Genomic DNA, 20909 nt, shown 5'->3' with positions numbered 1-20909 from the left:
GGGCGGCTTGTTGAAATGGTTGAGAGGGTTCAGGTTATTTAAGGCCAACGACTGGCATTACGGCACACATACATACGGGTTCGAAATTGGTCGCGACTTTCGCTTGGCAAATGTATTCCATTCCCAATATTCACTAACGATGTAATGAAACCTGCTCTCAAAGACTAACGTCCTTCCTGTACGCACCCGGGTATCCAATAAGCCGCTATTCAGTTCCCATCCCAGACAACAAACAACCCACCCAACCATGATATGATCAAACGCCAAAGCGACGGCATAGCGCTTTCTACACGGCCTTGCCAACATCCGTCGCCACCACCTTCTTCCCCGTACCCGCACTCTCACTTTCAATCCCCTCATCCTCTTGGCTCTCACTCTGGTGATCATACGCCACGCGCAAGTCCACAATCTCATCGCCGACCTCCATCCAACGATCACTCGTCGCCGGCACGGGCCACACCTTGCACAACGCCCAATACACAAATGCCGACACCCCAAACCCGCAGAAGAAGTTCAGGTTGTACAGATACGTCGCTCCGATCGGCACCGCTGCCCCCACCGCGCCAGCGAACCCAACCACGTTGATGGCGATGCCCGCGATGTACGCGGCATATCCGCGCCAATGGAAACCGGCGGTAAAGAAGTAGGGACCGCTGCGGCGGCCGTCGTAGAGTTCCTTCACCTCGAGAAAGCCTTTACGGACGATGTAGTAGTCGGAAATGATGACGCCTGCGATCGAGGAGAGGAAGACGCTGTAGGCGGACAAGTAGGTGGTGAACATGTTACTAGATGTGAGCAAGTTGTACGGACACATGGCGAGACCAACGGCAGCACAAATGTATCCGCCGCGGCGGATGTTGAGGTAACGCGGAAGCAGAGCAGTCATGTCCGTTCCTGCGGAGACCGAGTTGGCCGCGATGTTGGTGCCAAGCTGGGCGAGGGAGAAAGCGGCCGCAATGACGAAGACGCCGAAACGCTCGCCGGAATTGCCATCGTCGAGAAATTTCTCGAGAAGCTCTAGTGGGTCCCAGATAGGGTCGCCACCGTAGATGATGGTTGATGAGGAGGACACGATGATGCCGATGAAGGAGGTGACGGCGAAGCCGATGGGGATGGTGAACAACTGCGACCAGAGCGCATCGCGGGGCTTGGTAGCGAAACGGGAGAAATCGGGGTCGTTCACAATGAGCGTAGCGAAATTCGCAATCGAGCTCATCACGCCTTTAACAAACTCCCACCCAAGCTCGCTTCCTGTCTTTTTTGCCGGCTGCCGGACGATGGGCCCGACCCCACCTGCACGGACAACAGACCAGATCAGAAAGGCAATGCCAGCACAAGGAACAAAGTAAGCCTTGACCGTAAAAAGATGGCGGATTTTATGAACGGGGAACCAGATTGCCGGTAGCGAGCAGACCCAAAAGATGAAGAATGATGCGTAGTCCGCCGTAGTAGTTCCTGAGCCTGGTGCGAAGGTATTGGGGATGGTCTCCCGATCCTAAAAGAGAGAAAAACGAGTTAGCAGCGATAGCCAGACCCGTTCTCTCAGAATTTCCAACTTACCCAGCTTTTCCAAATAGCTCTAATCATCAAGTACACACAATGACCTCCAATGTACGACTGCACGCCATACCAAACACAAGCTATTTCACGTCAGCAAACCCATACCTCCTGATAACACCCCAAAGAGTCACACGCACCCATAGCAGCACGGTTAAACACCGGCCACAAACTACCCCAGATACCAAACGACGAGCGACTCGCGACGGGGAAACCGATGTGGTAGGTGGCGCCGATGCGACCGGTCAGACAGATGAAGCAAGCCGAGATTGCGTAACCGAGCCAGACACATAGCCATGACTGCCACCACGACAGACCCCCGACGATCATAGACGACGAGATCATCCACGTGTTGATGTTGAAGGAATCGGCAATCCAAAATCCCACAAAGTTCCAGGGACCCCATTGGCGACGTTCGGGCTCGACGGGCTTGAGATCGTGGTTCGTCAACTGGAAATGGGGAGGGGGAAAGGTCAGCGGGACCAATATGGGGAACAGTGGGAGTGAATCGTGAATCCGATGCGGGCAAGAAATGGACGGGGTTGAGTTCTTCTAACAAACACGGGTGACGTTGAGTCCAGCGCCGGTAAGAACAACCCCTTCCATCTCTCGCCCGCTCGCGTGAGTGTGGTTCAGGTGAGATTCCGCACCATCAGTTGGGTACTCGACAGCCCCGGCTCGGACTCTACGGCCACCTTTTCGGCAACGCGCCGAAAGAGATTCGGCCGTACCGACGTGGTCGCCATTTTTTGACGATCGACGTAATAAAATACGATAAATTATTTGAAGTGAAGGTTATCGGTGTGGTCGAAGGTCGTGAATTGATGTTGGAGGAAATAAGTATCAAGTAGAAGGTGCGTCGTGTGCCCACCCAGTAGCCGGCCCGGTCAGTTCCTCGGAAAGTACAAGCGATGGGCGGCAACCCTGAACTGTGACGCAACCGGGGCAAGGAAGATTCGACAGATTTTCTGGGAGAAAAAATACACGTGTACAAGGCTGTTTTGCAGGGAAAACAGAGAGAGCAAAACGGAAATGTTATGTCTCAAAAAACACTGGACCCTGTGGAGAGTTTTATGGATGGAGAAGTCGGATGAACTGCCTCACTGTCCATGAGGTGTGAATCGGTCGTAAATAAGGGTCCAAGGGCTCGCTCTGCACAAGAAACGCTACCCTCGGGGTACGGTAGCGTTGACCGGGACCCGGCGCAACGGTATCGGCCTTCGACTGGGAACGGTTTAATTGACATTTGAAGAGGGGCGACCTTATCAGCATTCGCTGGATCCTTTCTCGAATGTGGGCTCGGTAGACGATCCGGCCCCCCACGCGGCGTTAACAGATGCCAGGGAAACACCCCCAAAAACCATGGAATCCCAGCAGCGCGGGATCTTTCATGGAGGGTCGTGATGCGGTATCTGTGGATGGAACTTCAAAGACCGACGCAACCAATCGACGGTTATGTGGAAAAGGCACAGGGATTGCATCCAACGATATGCTCGACAACTCGTCGCAAACAGGTGAAAGTTGGATGGTGACGCTGCCTTGGAGATTCTTGCCGCATGTGGTGTTTAAGGTCTTGGCGTTCCGCTTATCGCTCCCGAAAAGTTTCCACGCGTAGGGTGGGTCCGGGGAAACTGCTCCACCCAGACTCAACAGCAGCAATTTCGTCATGGGAGAACGCACAAAACATCAATCCCGCATCGACGTTTATTCTCACGATCATGACTTGGTTTCTTTGGCGTACTTACTCCTTCACCGAAACCAACTTCCTTCCCTTCGTGTCGGTCACATGCTGCTGCTCCAACGCGGCAAGCTTGTCCGGCCCGACTCCCAACTGTCCAGGATGCGAAAAACCCCCGGACTATCTCGGGCTCCCCGCACAAAGCTTGATAAGGGCGGATAAGATATCGCAGGGCCACAAGCCGACGCCGCTGTCGCCAAAATTCTTTACTCGATTAGATCGAGTCAACATTTTCTGCAGTGTTATTTCTGCATAGCTTCAATCGACCCGCATCTTCGGGTCGAGAGATGGTCTAGACAGATCCCGGTGACACCAACGCATCACCCTCAAATTGATGAGCCCCACGAGTTCTTCTAGGTATTTAATTAACAGCTGGGCATGCAAGTCACGATGTTCGCCTTATCACCGTACCCAACAGCCGAGCATAAGTTGGCGCACTAGGAGCGAAACCGCCGTGATCATTCCCATGCCGCGTTAACGTCGTTGAAATGATGGGAATTCCTCGAGAATTTCGGCTAAGAGAATCATCACCCACAGCGGGGCGGTGACTGAACTTCCCCGCGTCGTCCCGCGATAACGTAATACTCCCCTCGACATGAGACCCTATCTCCAAACTACAGAGAAGACAACAAGACTCGGGCCAAACACAAACTTCGTTCATGAAGCAGGAGTCTTGTTCATTCCGATAGCTTCCGACAACTACATCGGCCAAAACGGAGATTCACATTCGCCATTTTCTAGGCCCGCAGCGAAGCCCCGGGGCTCAAAGAGGAACCATGTGACATTCTCCGTAACGCGTAATAATATCGATCCTGATTTGAGTCTGCAACTCGACAACTGAAAACCCAAAAGATCGACAACCCCGCGGTCAAATTGATAGTTTCGCATGAGACGGGCGGACGGTTAAGGTTTTTGAGCACGTGCTGCCGACGCAATGCAGTCGACCACGATTGGCGAAGCGTAAGACGGCGCAACTTTGGGGCCTTCAATTCAACGACCAGCGAACTCCCATTGGCGGCAAAGCCGAGTCACTGGAACCCCAAGAATAGATTCACTTTTAAGCCGCCCTCCCCTCCCCGGCGTGCCCCTGTCGCCTTTCGCATTCACGATGATCTTGACGCAAAATGGTTGAGCTCTCTGTTGGCGAAGTCTCGGGTCTCATCGCGGCAGGTGTTTTTGTTTGTACGTATGGTCGTAATATCTCTCGTGTTGTGTTGACGGACAAGAGTGGGGATTCTAACAAAGCAATCCCCAGTGCAAATTCTCCTCGCCCTCATCTTCCCCGTCGCGCTGGTCGGCTTCGTCGGCGAAGAAAACACCGCGGTCACCTGGTCCGTTCTTGGACGCTCGCTCCAGTCCTCGCCTTGGCCAACGCTCCTCCAAACCGACGCGGCAGCAAGTCATGGTGTCCGACGGCGCGTCACTCACAGCTTGACCTTCCAGACGGTCATTGTCTACTTGGTTTCCCTCGCCGCAATTGTCACACCTCTTGGTCTGTACCAAACAGTGGAACCCGAGAACCCCTACCCCGAGGCTTTTCGGTTCGTGAAAGACGAGTCTCCATTTGGGTACGGCACGCCCCCGCGGCTCGAGGGGCCTTTTGCGCGTAACTGTGGGAACGATCCGTGTCCCGGGTCCTGGAAGAATGTGACATGCGTGCAGCAAGGGCTACTACAGAACTGTACCGGTGCTGTGTTTGGCCGAGCCATCCCGCGGCCGTGGACGACGACGTTGCGAGATGGTGCGAACCGGGTGGCCCAGTCGGTGTCCAGCATTTTTGACATCCAATGGCGTAGTCAGATGAATGCATCGGACGGCTTGGGTGAGTCTGGGTGGTTTTTAAAGTCCGGATATCGGCAGATTGGGATGTTGATCCTCGAACCGACCATCCAGCTGGTGGACGGTTTGGTGGTGGACGCCCAAAGTGGCGGGATTGGGTTCCGCAATCATACCGCACCCGTCCCTGTTCATGAGGATGGGAGCACGTGGGAAGAGGATATCCTGTTCATCGAGCCCGAGGCGCAATGCGTCGACTTGAACGTCACCTTTGACTTCAAGCTTTCGTCGAACACGGACAACAAGCTTGTTGTGACCTCGTACGCCTTTGTTGATAGAGGCGGGCTCTCTGCCTTGCCTCGGATGAGTCCGAACTTGTCGATTTCTGCGTTTGGTAACGGTCAGGGAGCGCTGGATCTCCGCGAACGGGCGTACAAGGCGGCTTGGGCCAACAATTTCCTGACACTCGCGTACTTGAACCGGACAGACCCGGACCCGACGAACATTACGAGGTGGGACGTGACGCCGGGGATGAAGTTTTACAGCACCGAGATGGTCGAGGACGCTAGTAAGATTAACGGGATGAGTCCCGCGGGCGACTTTGTAATTGACCACCTTGCTATCCGGTCGACGATGGACTACGGCGAGTATCTCAGCTTCTCAACAGCCGCAGCGAGCAACAAGTTGAACTCAACAAACCCGTTTGGTATTTCAAGGGCACATTTCGACCTTGTCTGTACGTATCACATAATTAATTACTCCTTCTTTTCGCAGCATGCGCCCCGTTATTAACAACCCCAGCTGAGATCTGTGCCGGAGGCGACGGCGCCAACTTCCCAAACATCAACAGCAGCCTCATCGCCTGCGGCCTCCAATACGGCACAGCCAGGCGCACCGACGGCGGCTCCGAGGTCAGCCCGCAGCCCGGCTCCGCCTGGACGCTCCCTGTGTACAGCTGCGCCGCCTCTGTCCGCGCGACCATCCGCACCGTCACCTTCCGGTATAACGGCACCGGACTCGCCGCACTGAACGCCACATCAGCCCCGGCCAAATCGTACCCCTCCCTAGCCGACCAACCACTCTGGGCCGTAGAATCGATTCCCTTCCCCGCGAAAATCAGCAATGTCCAACCGCTTTGGGGTATCCTCGGCCTCGGCGCGAATACGACAACCTCTACCGCCGTCCCGCCTTCCCTAGCTGCAAATCTCACCGCCTACCGCGGCCCGTTCCTAAATCTCCCAGGGATCTTGACTTCCACATTATCTCCATTACACAGCTATGACTACGTCGATCCGGTCGCGGGGCAGAACCTACCCGGCGTCGACTTTTACGTGCAAGCGCTGATAAACGCTTTCAACATCATCCGGCCGGGCTCGGCCGGGTATGCGCAGTACGCGGATTACTCTGGGCTTACGTCGTTGGCGTTGGTTACCAAGTGGCGGGCGTTGCTGGGTGCGGGGGGCGGGAACTCTGGGAGGGTGGAGGATGGAGGTGCCGCGACGGCTGGGAAGGTGCTGCAGTTGGTGTGGACGGATATTGCAGCGAATGCGGTGGTTGGGACGAAGGGGTGGGGGTTGCGAGGAGGGGAAGATCAAGGAGGTGAAGGGGGAAATGGTGTGAAAAGACGGGATGATAGCGGGAAGACGGGTGGGGCCAACGAGGCCCGGGTACTTGTCACGGCGTATAAGCGTCGCGTGCGGTATCACCTCCTCTACATGATCCCGGCCATCCTGGTCCTAGTCCTGTCTATCATCGTCCTCATCGCCTGGATCGTTCTATTGCTTCTCGGTCGGACCGGCCTCGCCAAGATGCGGCGGCTGCTGGACGCCACTTCGCCTGGGAGGATCCTAGGCGGGTTCCTGTGGCCCGGGCATGGGGCTACGCTGAGGGAGACGAACGAGTGGGTGAAACATGTCGGGACAAAAGTGGTAGTCGTGGGGCGCGGGCCAGGAGAGTCGCTGGCTGTGGCGGATCAGGAAGCATGGCGGGATGAGCATCAGTTGATGGGGGGTAGGCAGGGAGCTGTAGGGGAGGAGACGATCGAGTTGGTGCCGAAGGGGGATGATAAGCCTGGGGGTGCGGTTTGGTAGGAGTTAGGTGGCTTTGTTATTCGTTTGTGATACCCGCCCAGCCCTGGCTCTGTTGATCTGTCACCCATCTCATCACATATCATACATGACCATTACCATTCTCCGTCCTAACCAGCCTCAAAGCAACATCTGCCCCAACGCAGCTACACCCACAGCCAACAGCCCCGGCGTAGCCCCAACCACCGCAGCTCCCGTCTTCGTGGCAGTCGTCGTCGTCTCCGTCACTCCCGTCGTTGATATACCACCACCTACAGTTGACGCCGTTGGGGCGTGTGTAATGGTGCTTGAACCCTTAACCCAAGGGTTTGTCGTTGATGCGTTCTGTTGTCACGTTAGCCCCCATAAAACCAATAACTAGAAAAAAAACAAATAACGGGGGAGAGTGAGAGGGAAAGGGAGAACCCACAAACAGCGTACAACACCCCTCCTCATCACAAACCGTCCCATCAGTACAACAAAACTGATTCTTCGCATTATAGCACTTCTGCGCCGGGAAGTCCCCCGAGCACCAGTGCAGCGGTACCACAGGCGCTCGCTGGCAACAGGCCTCGCCAGAGTCCTGCCGCGTGCAAGTCCAGGAGGAGTCTTGTGTTGAAGTGGACGTCGGTGCGGGCAGTGCTGTATCCGGTGCGGCGCTGGGCCGGCCGGCGGTGCCGGTTACGCCCGGGCCGCCAAGGGCGCTGCAGCAGGTGTTGGTTTTTCCTACGCAGATGGCTGTTTTGAGGGTACAGAATCCATCATGTGTTAGTCATCCCTTCATTACACTTTGAAAAATTCCTTGAATTCCACCCTTTTCTCACGCGGTAATTAAGTAAGGTAGGTTAAGAGACAGAGACGCACCAGCGCCAGCACAGCACTGCTCATGCTGATCCGGGTTAAAACATCCAATCTTATCACAGATGATGTTACCCTGACCAAAACACTGCGCACACGTGCTTGAGCTCGAACAACCCGCGTCATCCCATTGTCGAGCGAATAACTCCTCCACAGCCAGGCCAGGCATGAGTTTCTGCCATGCTGCGCTTGCTACGCTGCTGGTGGCGAGGAAGGTGAGGAGATGGGAGGACTTCATTTTCTGGATTCAAGAATTAATTAAGGGTTTAAAGGGGGTGTTGTTATTGTGACGTTATGTAAGCAGCACTTTCGTCAGGAGAAGGGGTTATGAGGTGATTGAGATCTCGTGTTTGCCAAAAGCAGGAAATATGAGGGTTACGATGATGCAGAATTTTGGCATGGCGGGCTGGGAAGGGCCACGCGCGAACGCGTCGTCGGGGAGAATTGGCCCGAGTGCTGATGGGCTTACTATGGTATGGGCTGACGGGCTGATGGGTAGCCGGCCGGCCCGAGCCCGGATTCGGTTCCGGGTCGCGTGTTCCGGTGCCAAGACGGGGTCGGCCAAGAGTGGCATGTGGAGGCTTGTGAGATTTGGAAAGATGAGAAGGGATTGGTCGAGGTTTCAGTTGGGTTTGTATGTACCTGTCAATTAGAAGGCGTGTTGGGGCTTTTGGTGTTTTGCCAAGCTGTATATTTTGACTTAATTATCTCGCAAGGAGGGGTAAATTTCAAATGTTTGAGCAACTTTGCATGTTTGAGCAAAGGTAGGTATCTTCATTTTTTCCGCCGTGTTCTTGTGTCGAGAAATGATGAAATCAATATCACAAATCACAAGAGAACAACCAGACAGAGGGCAGGCCCCTTCGCCCTTCATCTTGATTATTACATCGCAAATTGAATTCCAATCCCGGCGATTGGATTCTTACTTTGGAGGCTTTTGGGGCACAATGTTGGAAGCATCGAACTTGCAAAATGCGAACCTCTCCACCAGTCCAATCTCACGAAATTGCAGCAACCTGGTTCTACTGTGTACACAAAACACGCCTCGCTTACCATCAGTTACAGACCTCTAAAGAATCACCTCGTCGATTTATCACGCCCGCGCTGAACATGTCAGGCCAACGGAAAACTACCTGCCCGTACCTAGGTAATTATCTTACCCAACCAATCTATCCAACATTACACCTTCCCAGACAGATCTTACTCAATAGACCTTCATCGTCAGACGGATCTCGCCCAGTCATGAATTCCCGAAACTGCCCCCCACGTGCGGTGCTGCCCAACCTGCGCTATACCTCGGTTGCAGCAACAGACGTCGGACGGGCTGTTGGTTGCTTGATCTGGTTGTGGTACGCGAACACCGCACCTGGCGACCATCCTGCGAGCTGTTCTGCTTACAGCTGCTGAGCTGAATGGGAATGTGACCGCACAAAACAAAACGTCCTTGCTGCACACTATCGGACTTTCGCCCTTCGCTGGACTGGCTTACCTGGCTCCGAGGTCTGGACTCGAACTGGGACAGTAACCACCTCGGCTGGCTCGGATTCTGTTCCAGGTATGGGCACGCCTTTGGTGAGTTTCGTTGCGAAACGAACAACACCAACAACATCGTGGAAAGAGAGCGAGCTTAGGGAAGGGTACTGAGGTATCACACGAAGCCTAAGAATCGAGCAGCATCGAAACGGGTCCGGAACACAGGTTTACCCCCACTGACCACCGCCCACCGTCCAGCATCCGCATTCCCACTAAACCACACAAAGACCGCAGTTCCCAGTAATTAACACTGCACGCAAACACCAGCGAGCAGGATCTGGGATTTTCGATCCCACCCCAGCACATGACAGAAAAGCGGAGAGTCGCAACAGCGCGCAGGATGGGGTCAACACCCACGGGACAAGCTTCCTTCCAGTTTGGGGGCGATGGCTTCTTACTCGGTAAAGAAGAAAACAAGCGAGTGACCATCAGCCCAACGCCAGCAGCAGTCCAACGCCAGCCCGGCCAAGTCCAGGCTGTGATCGATGTGGGATCACGGTTGCCACCCGACGGCATGGACAGTGGACGGACACAAAAAGGCTGGGTTACTCGGGTGGCTAACTCGCCATTGAATCGGTCGTTACCTACCTGCCCCATCCGGTCATCTTACTTGTTGCGCTGCACACAGCAGACAAGCAACGACGCCAACCCCGACTTGGATGTGCAGCCGAGTTTATCAGACGGCAATAATAGGCGGCATGCGATGTGCTGTGCGAGTTGTTGGTGACGGTGAGGAGGAAGTGGATGTAAGCGGGCCGAAAAGAAGACCGACTTCGCGGAATGGAGTCCTTTTTTCAACCAACTACTGAAAAAGACGCAATGGAAAACATGGATGGGGAACTTGTGTTTGTTGTTGGAGCTCCCCGTTTGGTGTTAGAATGGGAGGAAGCTTGTGGGTTGTGAGCGGGTCAGGATTTCCAGAATGCAGCACCCAAGCTCGAAATGGGTTCGCAAAGACGACTGGATTCACATGGTATGGTCCCATTCCAGCCACGAGCCCAGCCCAGGACAACCGAAGAAAAGAACCCCCGCTCGAAATCCCCCGTGGGATCCAGAAATAGCGTCCTCCTGCAATGGCACGCAGCACGCCATTTTGACAGCGGGGACGGCGGGGGCCGAAGCAAGTCGAAAGGGGAAGGATGAAGGAATGATGGGATGGATGGAATGGAGGGGGACGACGGAGAAACAATGAAAATGGAGTGTGATCGTTTATTTGCCGCCCGCGAGGCGAACAGAGCCGAGTTGACCAGAACCAACGGAACCAACGGGACGGGACGAGGGGGGGAATCGACAATGCGGGCGATCATATCAGTGCGGTGTTGGTTTGCGACTGCCAAACTGCTCAATCGCCTGGCCACCTGACGTTGGGCGGGAGGCAATAAATAGCTGGGCAAAGACGATCCCAAACAGGGAGGCGAGTAACTCCTTCCTGCGTGTTTCTCGCGATTGCGCTGGACTTGTTGCACGACGCCGGCTCAACGGTCCCGAATTTGGAGACGGGGAAGGTGGGAAAGCCAAAGACAGCAAGCAAGCACTTGGTTGGTTAACGCCCCTGGGGAAAACTACCCGGTGTCCGCCTGTGATCGTGATCGGGGAGAAAAAGACAAAAAAGAATGCGGACATCGGCCCCTGGGCCACATGGGAATAACGCCATAGCACGCCCGCCCACCCCTTCTGAAATATTGAGCAAAAAAGCCCGGCGCGGGGGTCGGGCGGTACGGGGACCTCGTATCACATAGAGGTGGGAGGAGGCCAGTTTGGGAATCCACAGGGGGATGGAGTTCGGCTCGAATGCGAGAGAAGGAGAACCGACAGCTTCGAGAGAGGAGGGAGGCGAAAACACAGGAATCGACCTCGGAGACGGAAAATGAGAAATGGACAGGCAAGATAACGACATATCAGAGAAAGACCTACAATTCGATCCCCAAGGCCGGGACAAGAGTTTCCGGTGCGTGTGGGCATGGGCCGGACAAACAATGCTTCCCCGCTGTCCTATCGTCTCTTTTTTGACCCCGTCTTTCAGGTGTCCGCTCGCTTCCTCGTCCTCATGCCCCTTTTTGGGAAGCTTGAAATGGCCGCCATAATAATTAGCCGCCGCTTTTGCCACGGATGGTAACGGACCATCACGGGTTCGAAATTGGGGAAGATGCATTTGCGCCGCATTGGCACGACCAGCCAACCAGCGACGATTTTCTAGCGATTTGGGGTTGGTTCCTTCCCTTTCGCTGGATGCAGGTGAGTGGGAGACACAGCGGCAGGTTGTGAAGAGAGGGGGGGTTCGGCTCGGTGGAGTTTATTTGTTTGCTGGTTGCACTTTCCATGGATGACCCTTTGCTCCCGCAGTGGAGGGGAGACCTGAGATTACTGAGATAGCGCTGAAGAACAGCGCGGAACCCAGGGGACCTGACCTCGCGGGAAGCGGAAAGCCAAGCTCAAAGCTTGTTTGACGGCAAACGAACCCACCAACCACAACGACCGCCGAATTAACGTTCGTGACGCCAATTGTCCCCCCGCTTCAGGGCCGAGATGCGCACGCCCAGGATATCGACTCGGCAAAAAGCCAAGGGTGTGCCGGTTGGCGTCCCGTTGAAAAAGCACATGCCTGATTAGGAAGGTCGTCTTCCATCAAAAAAGGCCTTGGCCCCGTTGCAATCGCCCAACTCGCGAATCGCAGTGGGAGCATTGTAGTAGTACAAGTTCATGACCGGATTGCACCATCGTTTGCGCCGGGGAGTGTGGGAAAATTGGAGGATTTTGGGCACTTTTTTGGGCGAACAGGCCGGGGGCTGGACGCGAGAATGCGAAAAGAACGGCCGAGGAAGGGAGGAGAGCAGGAAGAACTGCAACCAGAAGGGCAAAAAAATAGCAGCCAGGGGCGGGCTAGAACGGACGCAACAAGGTCCGCGTGTTTGATGTTTCACTATTACCAGTTGTAGCACTGCATGTCTCTCACTGTCCGTGCTGCTGCCGCGGACCGGTCCACCGATGCACACACGCGATGCAAGTCCTCATAGATAGAGGGCCTGACGGATATATGATCGACCCCTTCCCAGCTCGCCACTGGGACGGAACCGTTGCAGATTGACCCAGGTCCTCGGTTTCTTTTTTCTCTCCCACCAGAGTGTGTCTCACCACTCACTTGGGGGCTGCCTCCAATATCTCTTGGCATTCATCTGCCACCCTCGCGACTTTTATCAGTAGGGTCAACAACAACCAAACAGACCAAGATGACTGGCTTCCCGGCCGAAAAGGGCACCATCCTCGAGGTGCCCCGGCCCATCACCACAGGGGCCGACAACCAAGACATCCTCGGCATCGCCCAGCAAGAAACCGCCGACACCAACCACACGGCCACCTCGGACGCTCACAGCACCGACGACGAGAAGAAGGCCGCGGCAGCGGGTGCCGAGTCACCCACCATCGAGGCCGTACCGCCGGTGTACGACACCGAGAACGGCAAAGTCAAGGGTGACGCCGACAGCGACGATGTGATCATCATCACGGGGCAGGACGCCGCGCAGCACTTGCTGCCGCTGCGAGATGACGGCGAGCCAGCGCTGACGTTCCGTGGTGTTGTCCTGGCGACGATTTTGTCGGCGTTTCAGGCTGTGATGTATCAGATTTACACGGTGAGTTCTACTCTTACTACCTACTCACGGTATGAAGGGAATCGCAGGGTTAGGGTTGAGTGTGTCATTAGCTGACATGCTCTTTATTATCGATTAGTACAAACCGACTATGATCACGATCCAGGGCACCTTCATCGTGATGATTGCGTACTTCATCGGTAAAGGCTGGGCCGCGTTCCTTCCGCGCGGTGATAAGCTCACGGCGCGCTGGCGCGAGCGCAATGGTACAGGCAAACTCCCCTTTTACCTCACCATCGCCAACTTCATCAACCCGGGGCCCTGGAACCTGAAGGAACACGCCGTCTGCTCGATCACGGCCACCTCGGCATCCAACGCTGCCGTCAGCATCCAGGTGTTCGCCGCACAGGACCTCTTCTACGACCTCCCCATCAGCGCGGCGACCGTCATCCTGTCCGTCATTTCGATTGGTCTTTTCGGGTATGGCATCTGCGGCATCATGCGGCCCATTGCCGTGTGGCACGTGGACGCCGTGTACTGGAGCACGCTGCCCACGGTCAAGACGCTGCAGGGTCTACACTGGCAGGAAGTGAAGAACTCGAAGCCGCTGCGGTGGTTCTGGTACAGCTTTGTCGGCATGTTCTTTTACGAGTTCTTCCCGGCGTATATTTGGCCGTGGCTGAATGCCGTGTCGATTCCGTGTCTTGCTGCGATGCATGCCACCGGGGAGAAGGCCGCGATCTTGACCAACTTGTTTGGTGGCTCAATCAACAATGAGGGTTTGGGTTGGTTTAGTCTGTCGTTTGACTGGCAATACGTGAGTCTGAACAAAAACATCGACCTAAAGAAGCAAGGGCTAATGAACGGGATAGATCACCTCGTTCCAAACATCGCTCCCGCTTGCCCTCCAGGCGCACGCGGCCATCGGCTTTATCGTTTGCTTTGCGGCAATGCTTGGCATCTACTACAACAACGCATGGGAAGCGAAGTCGCAGCCGTTCATGTCGACTCAGCTACGCTCTCAAGACGGCGGCAAGTACCCCATCACCAAGGTCTTTAGTGGCGGTGTGCTCGATCAGGATGCCTTGCAGCAGTACGGCATCCCGCGGCTGTCGGGGTCCTTTGCCTACGCCATGTTCATGGCCAACGCTGCTGTAAGTCCATTTACTTGCTTTAGCTTTCATTACGCTTATAAGACAAGACCAGTCTCTGACGTTATGAATTAGATCGGCGCCCTCGTTGCGCACTGCATTTTCTTCTGGGGCGGCGACATCAAGCGCGCGTACACAAGTGCGAAGGAGGGTCGCCACGATGACCGGCACCACGCGCACATGGTCAAGCACTACAGGGAGGTTCCGTCGTGGTGGTACATCAGTGTGCTCGTTCTCAGCTTCGTTCTCGGTCTGGTGGTGGTGACTACTCAGAATATCACCTTGCCTGCCTGGGCGTATGTGGTCTCTCTGATCTTGGGCATCATCATCGCGCCGCTGGTACGTCATCGTGCCTATATCTAAAGAGAAAGCAACGTGAGAACATGCTGACAGCAGGGCAGAGCACGATTCTATACTCTCGATACGGCAACGGCATTGCTACCAACAACTTGTCCAAGATGTTGGCCGGTCTGATTCTCCCTGAGCGCCCCGTCGGCAACATGTACTTTGCGGCCTGGTCGCACAACGTCATCAGCAACGCCGTCACCCTGTCCAACGACCTCAAGATGGGCGAATACCGTAGGTTTGCCCGCATTTCCACTTTCAACCCTAACCCTATCTTACTTCCCTTTAACCATGCAAGATGAATTATGGACGACCATAACTAACATCTGCAGTCAAAATCCCCCCTCGTATCATGTTCCTGACGCAGGTGTACGGCACCATTCTCGGCGGCTTCCTCAGCTATGCGGTCATGATCTCGATCGTTGGCGGCAACCGCGAGCTGCTCACCGACGGCAATGGCAACGCCTCCTGGTCAGGCGCCACCATACAGTCGTACAACACCAATGCCACGTCGTGGGCGCTGGCCAAGTACCTCTACAAGGCGGGCGGGCTTTACGAGCTGGTACCAATTGGCCTGGGTATTGGCTTTGGTATTGTCATTGTGCATCGCATTGTTGCTCACGTACGTGCCCCTTTTCTCAATTACCTATGCATATTGGGAACCCATTTTCTAACATAACGCCCCCCAGTTCCTCCCCCGCATCCGCAACTTCTCGCTCTACGACATCAACATGCCGCAGTTCCTGCAGTACGCGGGCTACATCCCCTACAACCAGTCGCAGACGTGTGTGCTGCTGAGCCAGGTGATTGCCGGGTTCTACGTGCAGATGTACCTGCGCAACAAGAAGCCGCGCATTTTCCGCGATTACTCGTACCTCATCACCGGCGCGTTTGATGGCGCCAGTCTGCTGGCGCTGTTTATCTTGTCGTTTGCCGTGTTTGGCGCCGGTGGACCGTCTGTGCCGTTCCCGACTTGGTGGGGGAACAATGCGGACGGGAACTATGATTTGTGTCCTGTTGCGGAGTAGGGGGTGCAAAGTGAAGGGATGGGGGTTCGATAGGAGGGGGATGGTGTTTGAGGAGTTGATGTGTTAGTTAATATACCCAAGGGACTGTTAGTCAGTCAATTCATTCGCAATGTGCTCCACAATGAAACCGTGACATGTATTCCCCTTTATCCTTCTAAATTAATTACTCAAGTAGGTATCCAGGCTATCCCATCACCTCGATACATTGGTATCAACAACTCTTATTTCTGCTTCAACCCCTCCAAAATACCCCTGATACCCGCAAACTCCAACTCGGCCATGGTCTCCTCAAACAAGACATCCATCAACTCTTCTCCCTCCGGCTCATACACCGCGTAGTAAAACCTAGTCTTGTTAGTCCCCAGCACCCAAGCACTCAGTATTGAAGACAAAAAGAAAAACTCACCCAAAAATCTTCCAATCCATCAAAAAGCACCCATGCGACTCTTCCCCCTTCGCAACCACCGCATCCACATACGTCCACGCCCCATCCTCCAACGACCGGCCCGTAACCGCCTTCCCGACCGCCCACATTGCGCTCGCAAACCCTTCCGCCTCGCGATGCAACTGCGTCCCCTTGCAAAACCCCGGATCCACTAAATTCACGATCACCTCGCTAGCCGGCGGGAGATACGGGAGCAGCCGTACGAAGAACAGATGCCCGAGCGCTTTGCTGCCGAAGTACCGTTCCTGAACGTCGAATGGTTGCGTTGGGGAAGGGGGCGTGTCGAAGGATGCGAGGAAGGGTCGTTCGCCGCGGTTGGGGAGTTTAGCGCCTGCGAAGACACCGCCTGAACTGACGATCGTCAACCTCCCTGGCTTCCGGTTCTGTTGCTGACCGGTCGTGCTGGTGTTCGTCGTCCGCAGGATAGGCAACAACAAAATCGCCAACAAAAACGTCGACAAATAATTCACCTGCACCACCTGACAATGACCCGTCTGTTTGTCCTTCATAAATTCTGCCCCCATCATCCCCGCGTTCAAAATCACCATATCCAACCTCTTCTTCTTCTCCCCCTTTGCATCCTCCCCATCTCCCTTCCCATTCCCATTCCCATTCCCAAACTCCCCCTTCACCCTCTCCACAAACCCCATCACCGATTCATACCCACCCATCTCCAACTCCCAAACCTCCACCCTCGCCCTCGGAAAATCCCTCCTCAACACCCGTGCCGCCTCCTCGCCCTTAGCAGGGGAGCGAACAGCGAGGATGAGACGGGAGAGATTGAGGGAGAGCAAGTGGCGAGCGGCGTGGTAGCCGAGGCCGGCGTTGCCGCCGGTGATGAGGGCCGTTTGGTTGGTGAGGGTGGTGGAGGGGGTGAGGGACAGGCGTTGGGGTTTGGTGCAGAATTGGGAGTGCAGGAAGATGCGGCCTGCTGAAGGGGGTGGGGGGGTGGTTAAGGATTGGGAGAGGGGGTTTTGGGGGATGGTTGTGGGAGTTGGTTTGGGCATGGTGATGGTTGAAATGAGATTTGGTGAGGTTGTGGGTTTTTTTGGTGTTGGTTTTGGATATGGTGTTAGGTTTGGTGTGTTGTGTTCTGATCTGGTGTTGTTTTGTGGTGAGTAATGAGGGAATGAGTAAAACACAAGTCCGTTGGGTCATTTATATGTTTTGTTCCTTGCATATCCCTCCAAGCTATCGAATGTTGTTTCGGGATCCGTGAAGCATGCGGTCCGGGCCGGGGGTAGGAGTTAAAAACCCCGGCCGGCGACAACAGCTATCCGCGAGGCTGACGTCGTCTCATCGCCGCAAATGCGTGTAAGTCGAGTCTTGGCAGCCGCAGCGGCGGAACCCGCGCGTTCCTTGATGTCTTGGCTCGTCAGATCTAAAATACATTCCCCAAAACTTCCACATACCTAGGTATTCATCTTGCCAGGTAAGGAGACTTGGCGAAGTTCCGCACTGTTGGACCAATTCGGGTTCACTTCCAACTAAATAATACCACTTGGGTTTTTCGAATGAGCATTTATCATCATCTTCGTGCGGTTATCGCCTGCCCCGCTGCCATATCTCGGCTGTCCGTAAATTTAAAGTCGAGGGATCTCAAAAGTTAATTACAAGTGAGATCCCGAAGCAAATCAGCTACTAATTACCACGTTAAATTCTACTTTGGGGAAATAGATACTTGCAACCCCGGGCATTTACTCGTCTAATATCTCCTTTTTGAGTCAATTATGAGATATATACATACAATGAGATCGCATTGAGGGTTATTATGGTTCAGAATTTGGCCGGACGGTGTGCTGGACTCTTTCAGGGACAGTCTCCTGGTTAAAACGACGCCTAACTTTCGGTCCAGAACGGCCCTGGGTAGGTAGAACAAACCACACCTTTAGCGTTGAGATATGACCCAGCAGAAAAGCCTGAAATAACTACACGGAGTTTGAACAGGACAGAAACAAGGGTCTCAAAAGGCCTGTCTTCTGTATCTCACCCCATCACTCAAGGATTTCAAGTTTGTCAAGTTCAGCCTGGTTAATTTTCTTCGGTCAATCGCCTATAGCAAGGAAACAGGTACAAAGTTTTCTTGAATATTCAGTTTCTAATAACCCGTCGCTCATATCTTCACCGAACAATCCTCTCTCTCCGGCCCGCCTAGCCATTTCCACCAAGCCGCTATTACTCCCACATTCCCCACTTAGGTGTTCTTAACATCGTAACACGCCCCCTTGCCCTTCTCATGGCAGCAGTCCCAAAAGCTACCGCTGCCCTAGAACTTGGACTGGTTGACGGCGTCGCGTCCCGTCTTCCAGCGCTTGCGGCTAGCGTCGTAGTCGCCGAGGCCTAGCTTCTTGCCACAGTTGTAGGTCGGGCCGACACCAGGAGCGTTGTTGCACTTGCCGTTGCCCGTGCACCAGTAGGTGACGGAGGCGTGGGCCTGCGAGGCCAGGAGGGCGGTGATGAGGGCGGTGAGGGTGAATTTCATGTTGGTGGTGGGTTCTGGGGGTGAGGGTTATATTTTGGGGGGTTAGGCAAAGAAGGGAAAAGGGGAAACAACTCACTAGAGTGCTGGGTGTGCTGGTGCTATTGACTGAGCCTGGAAGCTGAGTGCTGGTGATGTTGTGATCGAGGACAGAGGTGAGGAATTGTGGGCTCTCTATACCCGTGAACACCCGGCTCCCCTCGCCTTTCCTCTCTTCATCTCACATAGAAATCGACCAAATATCGCACATCAAGATCCCGATATCAACTTCTCTCGGAAAGCTCGAGTGCCCGAGTCCGCGTATAAGCTCACAAGTCACCACCGCTTGGCGTTGACTCCTCACGACCATTGCCTGTGTATCAACGTCGACCGATCCCACACAGAAACGCTCGATGACCTAATAGATCCCACGTTGCCAAGACAGCTTTTGCCTTCATATTAGGCTTTTCTCGTGTCGTATCCCTGTGGAAGATCTCAAAATGGTTGTGAAAAGCCTTGTTGTTTCCTGTGTAGTCAACCTTCTTAAATCGGTAAAACACCACGTTTTCAGTCCCGGTAAGCGGAAGAACGGGGCCCCAGCGCATCTCCACAAACCTTAGATGGCGCCGTGAGGCTGGAGTGAAGAAATATATTACCTCACAGGGAAGTAGAAAGCTAAACCTCAGGTTGGACTCGTATTAAAACTTAGGCGGCTCGAATCAGATGCCGGTTTTCCGGGTTAACAAAAAGAGGCCCAACTTATGCTCTTGGCTATGGCTCGGCTCGCGCCGTCGGCTCCCATTTTCCTAGCACCTTGCTTCGTGAAAGCGTTCAGACTGAACAGCCCCATACCGCATAGCGTGTCATCAACGTTACATGCCCGGTAGCTTGGCGTTAAGTTTAGTCTTCTGGATGGGGCTCAGGGGTAATCAGAGGTCGCAGGGGAATCTGATCTGGGCCGAGTTGAACGGAGATACCGGCCGGCTGGTCCAGTCAAGTTCAAGAACGATCAATCCGCGGGATTAACTCCATCGTATTTCGCATCATTATTTTGTTACCCATTCTCCATTCACCGCTTCTTACCACAGCCACAAATCACCCTCCCAACCCCTGAAGCGTTTCCACAGGCGGCACAAAAAACGTGGTCCCCGTCACCGGCGTCGAAAAGTCCAAGATCCGATCATGCTTCCCCTCGGGAAACCCCACAAACATGCGCTCCAACATGCGCTCAATGACCCATAGCCTCTTCGAATACCCAATAAAATACGTCCCATACTCTCCCCCCGCAGGCGACCCAAACGGCATGTTATCCCTTACAATCTCATGCTCATTCCCCTCCTCATCCTCAATCGTCGTCAACGTCTTATGCGACCTTTGCCCCTCCTCCGCATCATCCAACTCCACATTATCAAACTTCGTCCTTCCAATAATCCCCTCCTGCTCCTCCGTTGAAAGCGCATTCCACGCATCCAAATTGTGCAAATACTTCTGAACAACCACATACCCTCCCCCAATACCCCCTTCAATTTCTCCATCCAATCCATCAACATCCCCCTCCCCAAGCACAGCCGCATTCACCACCGCCCGCTCCCCAACCGGATTCGCCGTGCCATCCACAAACCCCAACAGATCGCGCGCATCAAAATACCGGAACCCCACCGTAGCATCCACGACACGCACCGAATCCCCCAGGGCTTTCAACAGTTGCCTCTCAAACTCAAAACACAGATCCCGCCTGTGAGACCGAATATGGAAGAGTAAATCCCCCGGTGTCGAGACCGTCGCGTGGACTGCGCCGCGCAGGACGGGGAGGGGTTTGAGTTCGGGTGGGCGTCGGCAGATGCTGCTGGTTTGCCCCGTGGTGGGGTTGGTGGTGGTGGTGAGACGGTCCCAGATGTCGGCGCCGATGCCCACGGTGCAGGCAAAGTCGGAGCGGATGTCGCGGATGGCGATGTTTTTGGCGAGGCCGTCGATGTCGGCTAGGGTTTTGCGGATGCGGTCGAGGGGGGAGGAGGGTTGGTGGGCGAGGACGAGGAAGGTGGCGGAGCCTGTGAGCGGGGTTGTGATGGAGGGTTGGTGGTGGTAGGACATTTTGCTGTTGGGAGTCCCGGGATGGAATCGGAGGGATCGCGATACTAGTGCGCGGGAAGATTTGAAGAGGGGATTCATGGGGGTTGGATGGGTGATATTTAGTGTGGTTTGAGTTGGTGGAAGTCAGGAGGAGAGGGGGTATAAATTGATATTACTCTGGCGTTTGGTGAATGGTCGGGGTTCGGGAATTCGGAATGCATGATATTTTGTCGAACCATGGATGGCATTTTATTGGAGTTGACGTCATAGCAAAGCAGTGGAGTTTGATTAGAGATA

General features: G+C 54.6%; 7 protein-coding genes across 7 annotated transcripts; 2 read left to right on the top strand and 5 right to left on the bottom strand.

Annotated features, from left to right (window-relative positions):
- Positions 1–286: 286 nt before the first annotated feature.
- On the bottom strand, positions 287–2303 carry C8A04DRAFT_15103 (permease for cytosine/purines, uracil, thiamine, allantoin-domain-containing protein; the record flags this gene model as incomplete). The annotated part of the gene is made up of 4 exons (XM_062778358.1): positions 287–1495; positions 1561–1640; positions 1698–2007; positions 2208–2303. The coding sequence occupies 4 exons, from the start codon at positions 2301–2303 to the stop codon at positions 287–289; spliced, it is 1695 nt and encodes a 564-aa protein (XP_062633627.1).
- Positions 2304–4419: 2116 nt separating this feature from the next.
- C8A04DRAFT_15115 (uncharacterized protein) lies at positions 4420–7161 on the top strand (the record flags this gene model as incomplete). The annotated part of the gene is made up of 3 exons (XM_062778363.1): positions 4420–4477; positions 4551–5807; positions 5873–7161. The coding sequence occupies 3 exons, from the start codon at positions 4420–4422 to the stop codon at positions 7159–7161; spliced, it is 2604 nt and encodes an 867-aa protein (XP_062633626.1).
- Positions 7162–7278: 117 nt separating this feature from the next.
- Positions 7279–8233, bottom strand: C8A04DRAFT_32212 (uncharacterized protein; the record flags this gene model as incomplete). Its single annotated transcript, XM_062782018.1, has 3 exons — positions 7279–7482; positions 7568–7875; positions 8002–8233. The coding sequence occupies 3 exons, from the start codon at positions 8231–8233 to the stop codon at positions 7279–7281; spliced, it is 744 nt and encodes a 247-aa protein (XP_062633625.1).
- A 4522-nt stretch (positions 8234–12755) lies between these two features.
- C8A04DRAFT_40045 (OPT oligopeptide transporter) lies at positions 12756–15639 on the top strand (the record flags this gene model as incomplete). Its single annotated transcript, XM_062784802.1, has 7 exons — positions 12756–13157; positions 13255–13932; positions 13988–14269; positions 14342–14605; positions 14668–14845; positions 14944–15233; positions 15301–15639. The coding sequence occupies 7 exons, from the start codon at positions 12756–12758 to the stop codon at positions 15637–15639; spliced, it is 2433 nt and encodes an 810-aa protein (XP_062633624.1).
- Positions 15640–15860: 221 nt separating this feature from the next.
- On the bottom strand, positions 15861–17091 carry C8A04DRAFT_40044 (uncharacterized protein; the record flags this gene model as incomplete). Its single annotated transcript, XM_062784801.1, has 2 exons — positions 15861–15984; positions 16046–17091. The coding sequence occupies 2 exons, from the start codon at positions 17089–17091 to the stop codon at positions 15861–15863; spliced, it is 1170 nt and encodes a 389-aa protein (XP_062633623.1).
- Positions 17092–18278: 1187 nt separating this feature from the next.
- Positions 18279–18566, bottom strand: C8A04DRAFT_40043 (uncharacterized protein; the record flags this gene model as incomplete). Its single annotated transcript, XM_062784800.1, has 2 exons — positions 18279–18314; positions 18372–18566. The coding sequence occupies 2 exons, from the start codon at positions 18564–18566 to the stop codon at positions 18279–18281; spliced, it is 231 nt and encodes a 76-aa protein (XP_062633622.1).
- A 1071-nt stretch (positions 18567–19637) lies between these two features.
- Positions 19638–20633, bottom strand: C8A04DRAFT_15122 (uncharacterized protein; the record flags this gene model as incomplete). Its single annotated transcript, XM_062778367.1, has 1 exon — positions 19638–20633. The coding sequence occupies one exon, from the start codon at positions 20631–20633 to the stop codon at positions 19638–19640; it is 996 nt and encodes a 331-aa protein (XP_062633621.1).
- Between the last annotated feature and the right edge of the window lie 276 nt (positions 20634–20909).

This window comes from Dichotomopilus funicola (assembly GCF_033296635.1).
Source record: "Dichotomopilus funicola strain CBS 141.50 unplaced genomic scaffold C8A04scaffold_83, whole genome shotgun sequence".
Lineage (NCBI taxonomy): Eukaryota > Fungi > Ascomycota > Sordariomycetes > Sordariales > Chaetomiaceae > Dichotomopilus > Dichotomopilus funicola.
This window is presented reverse-complemented; position numbering and strand designations above follow the sequence as displayed.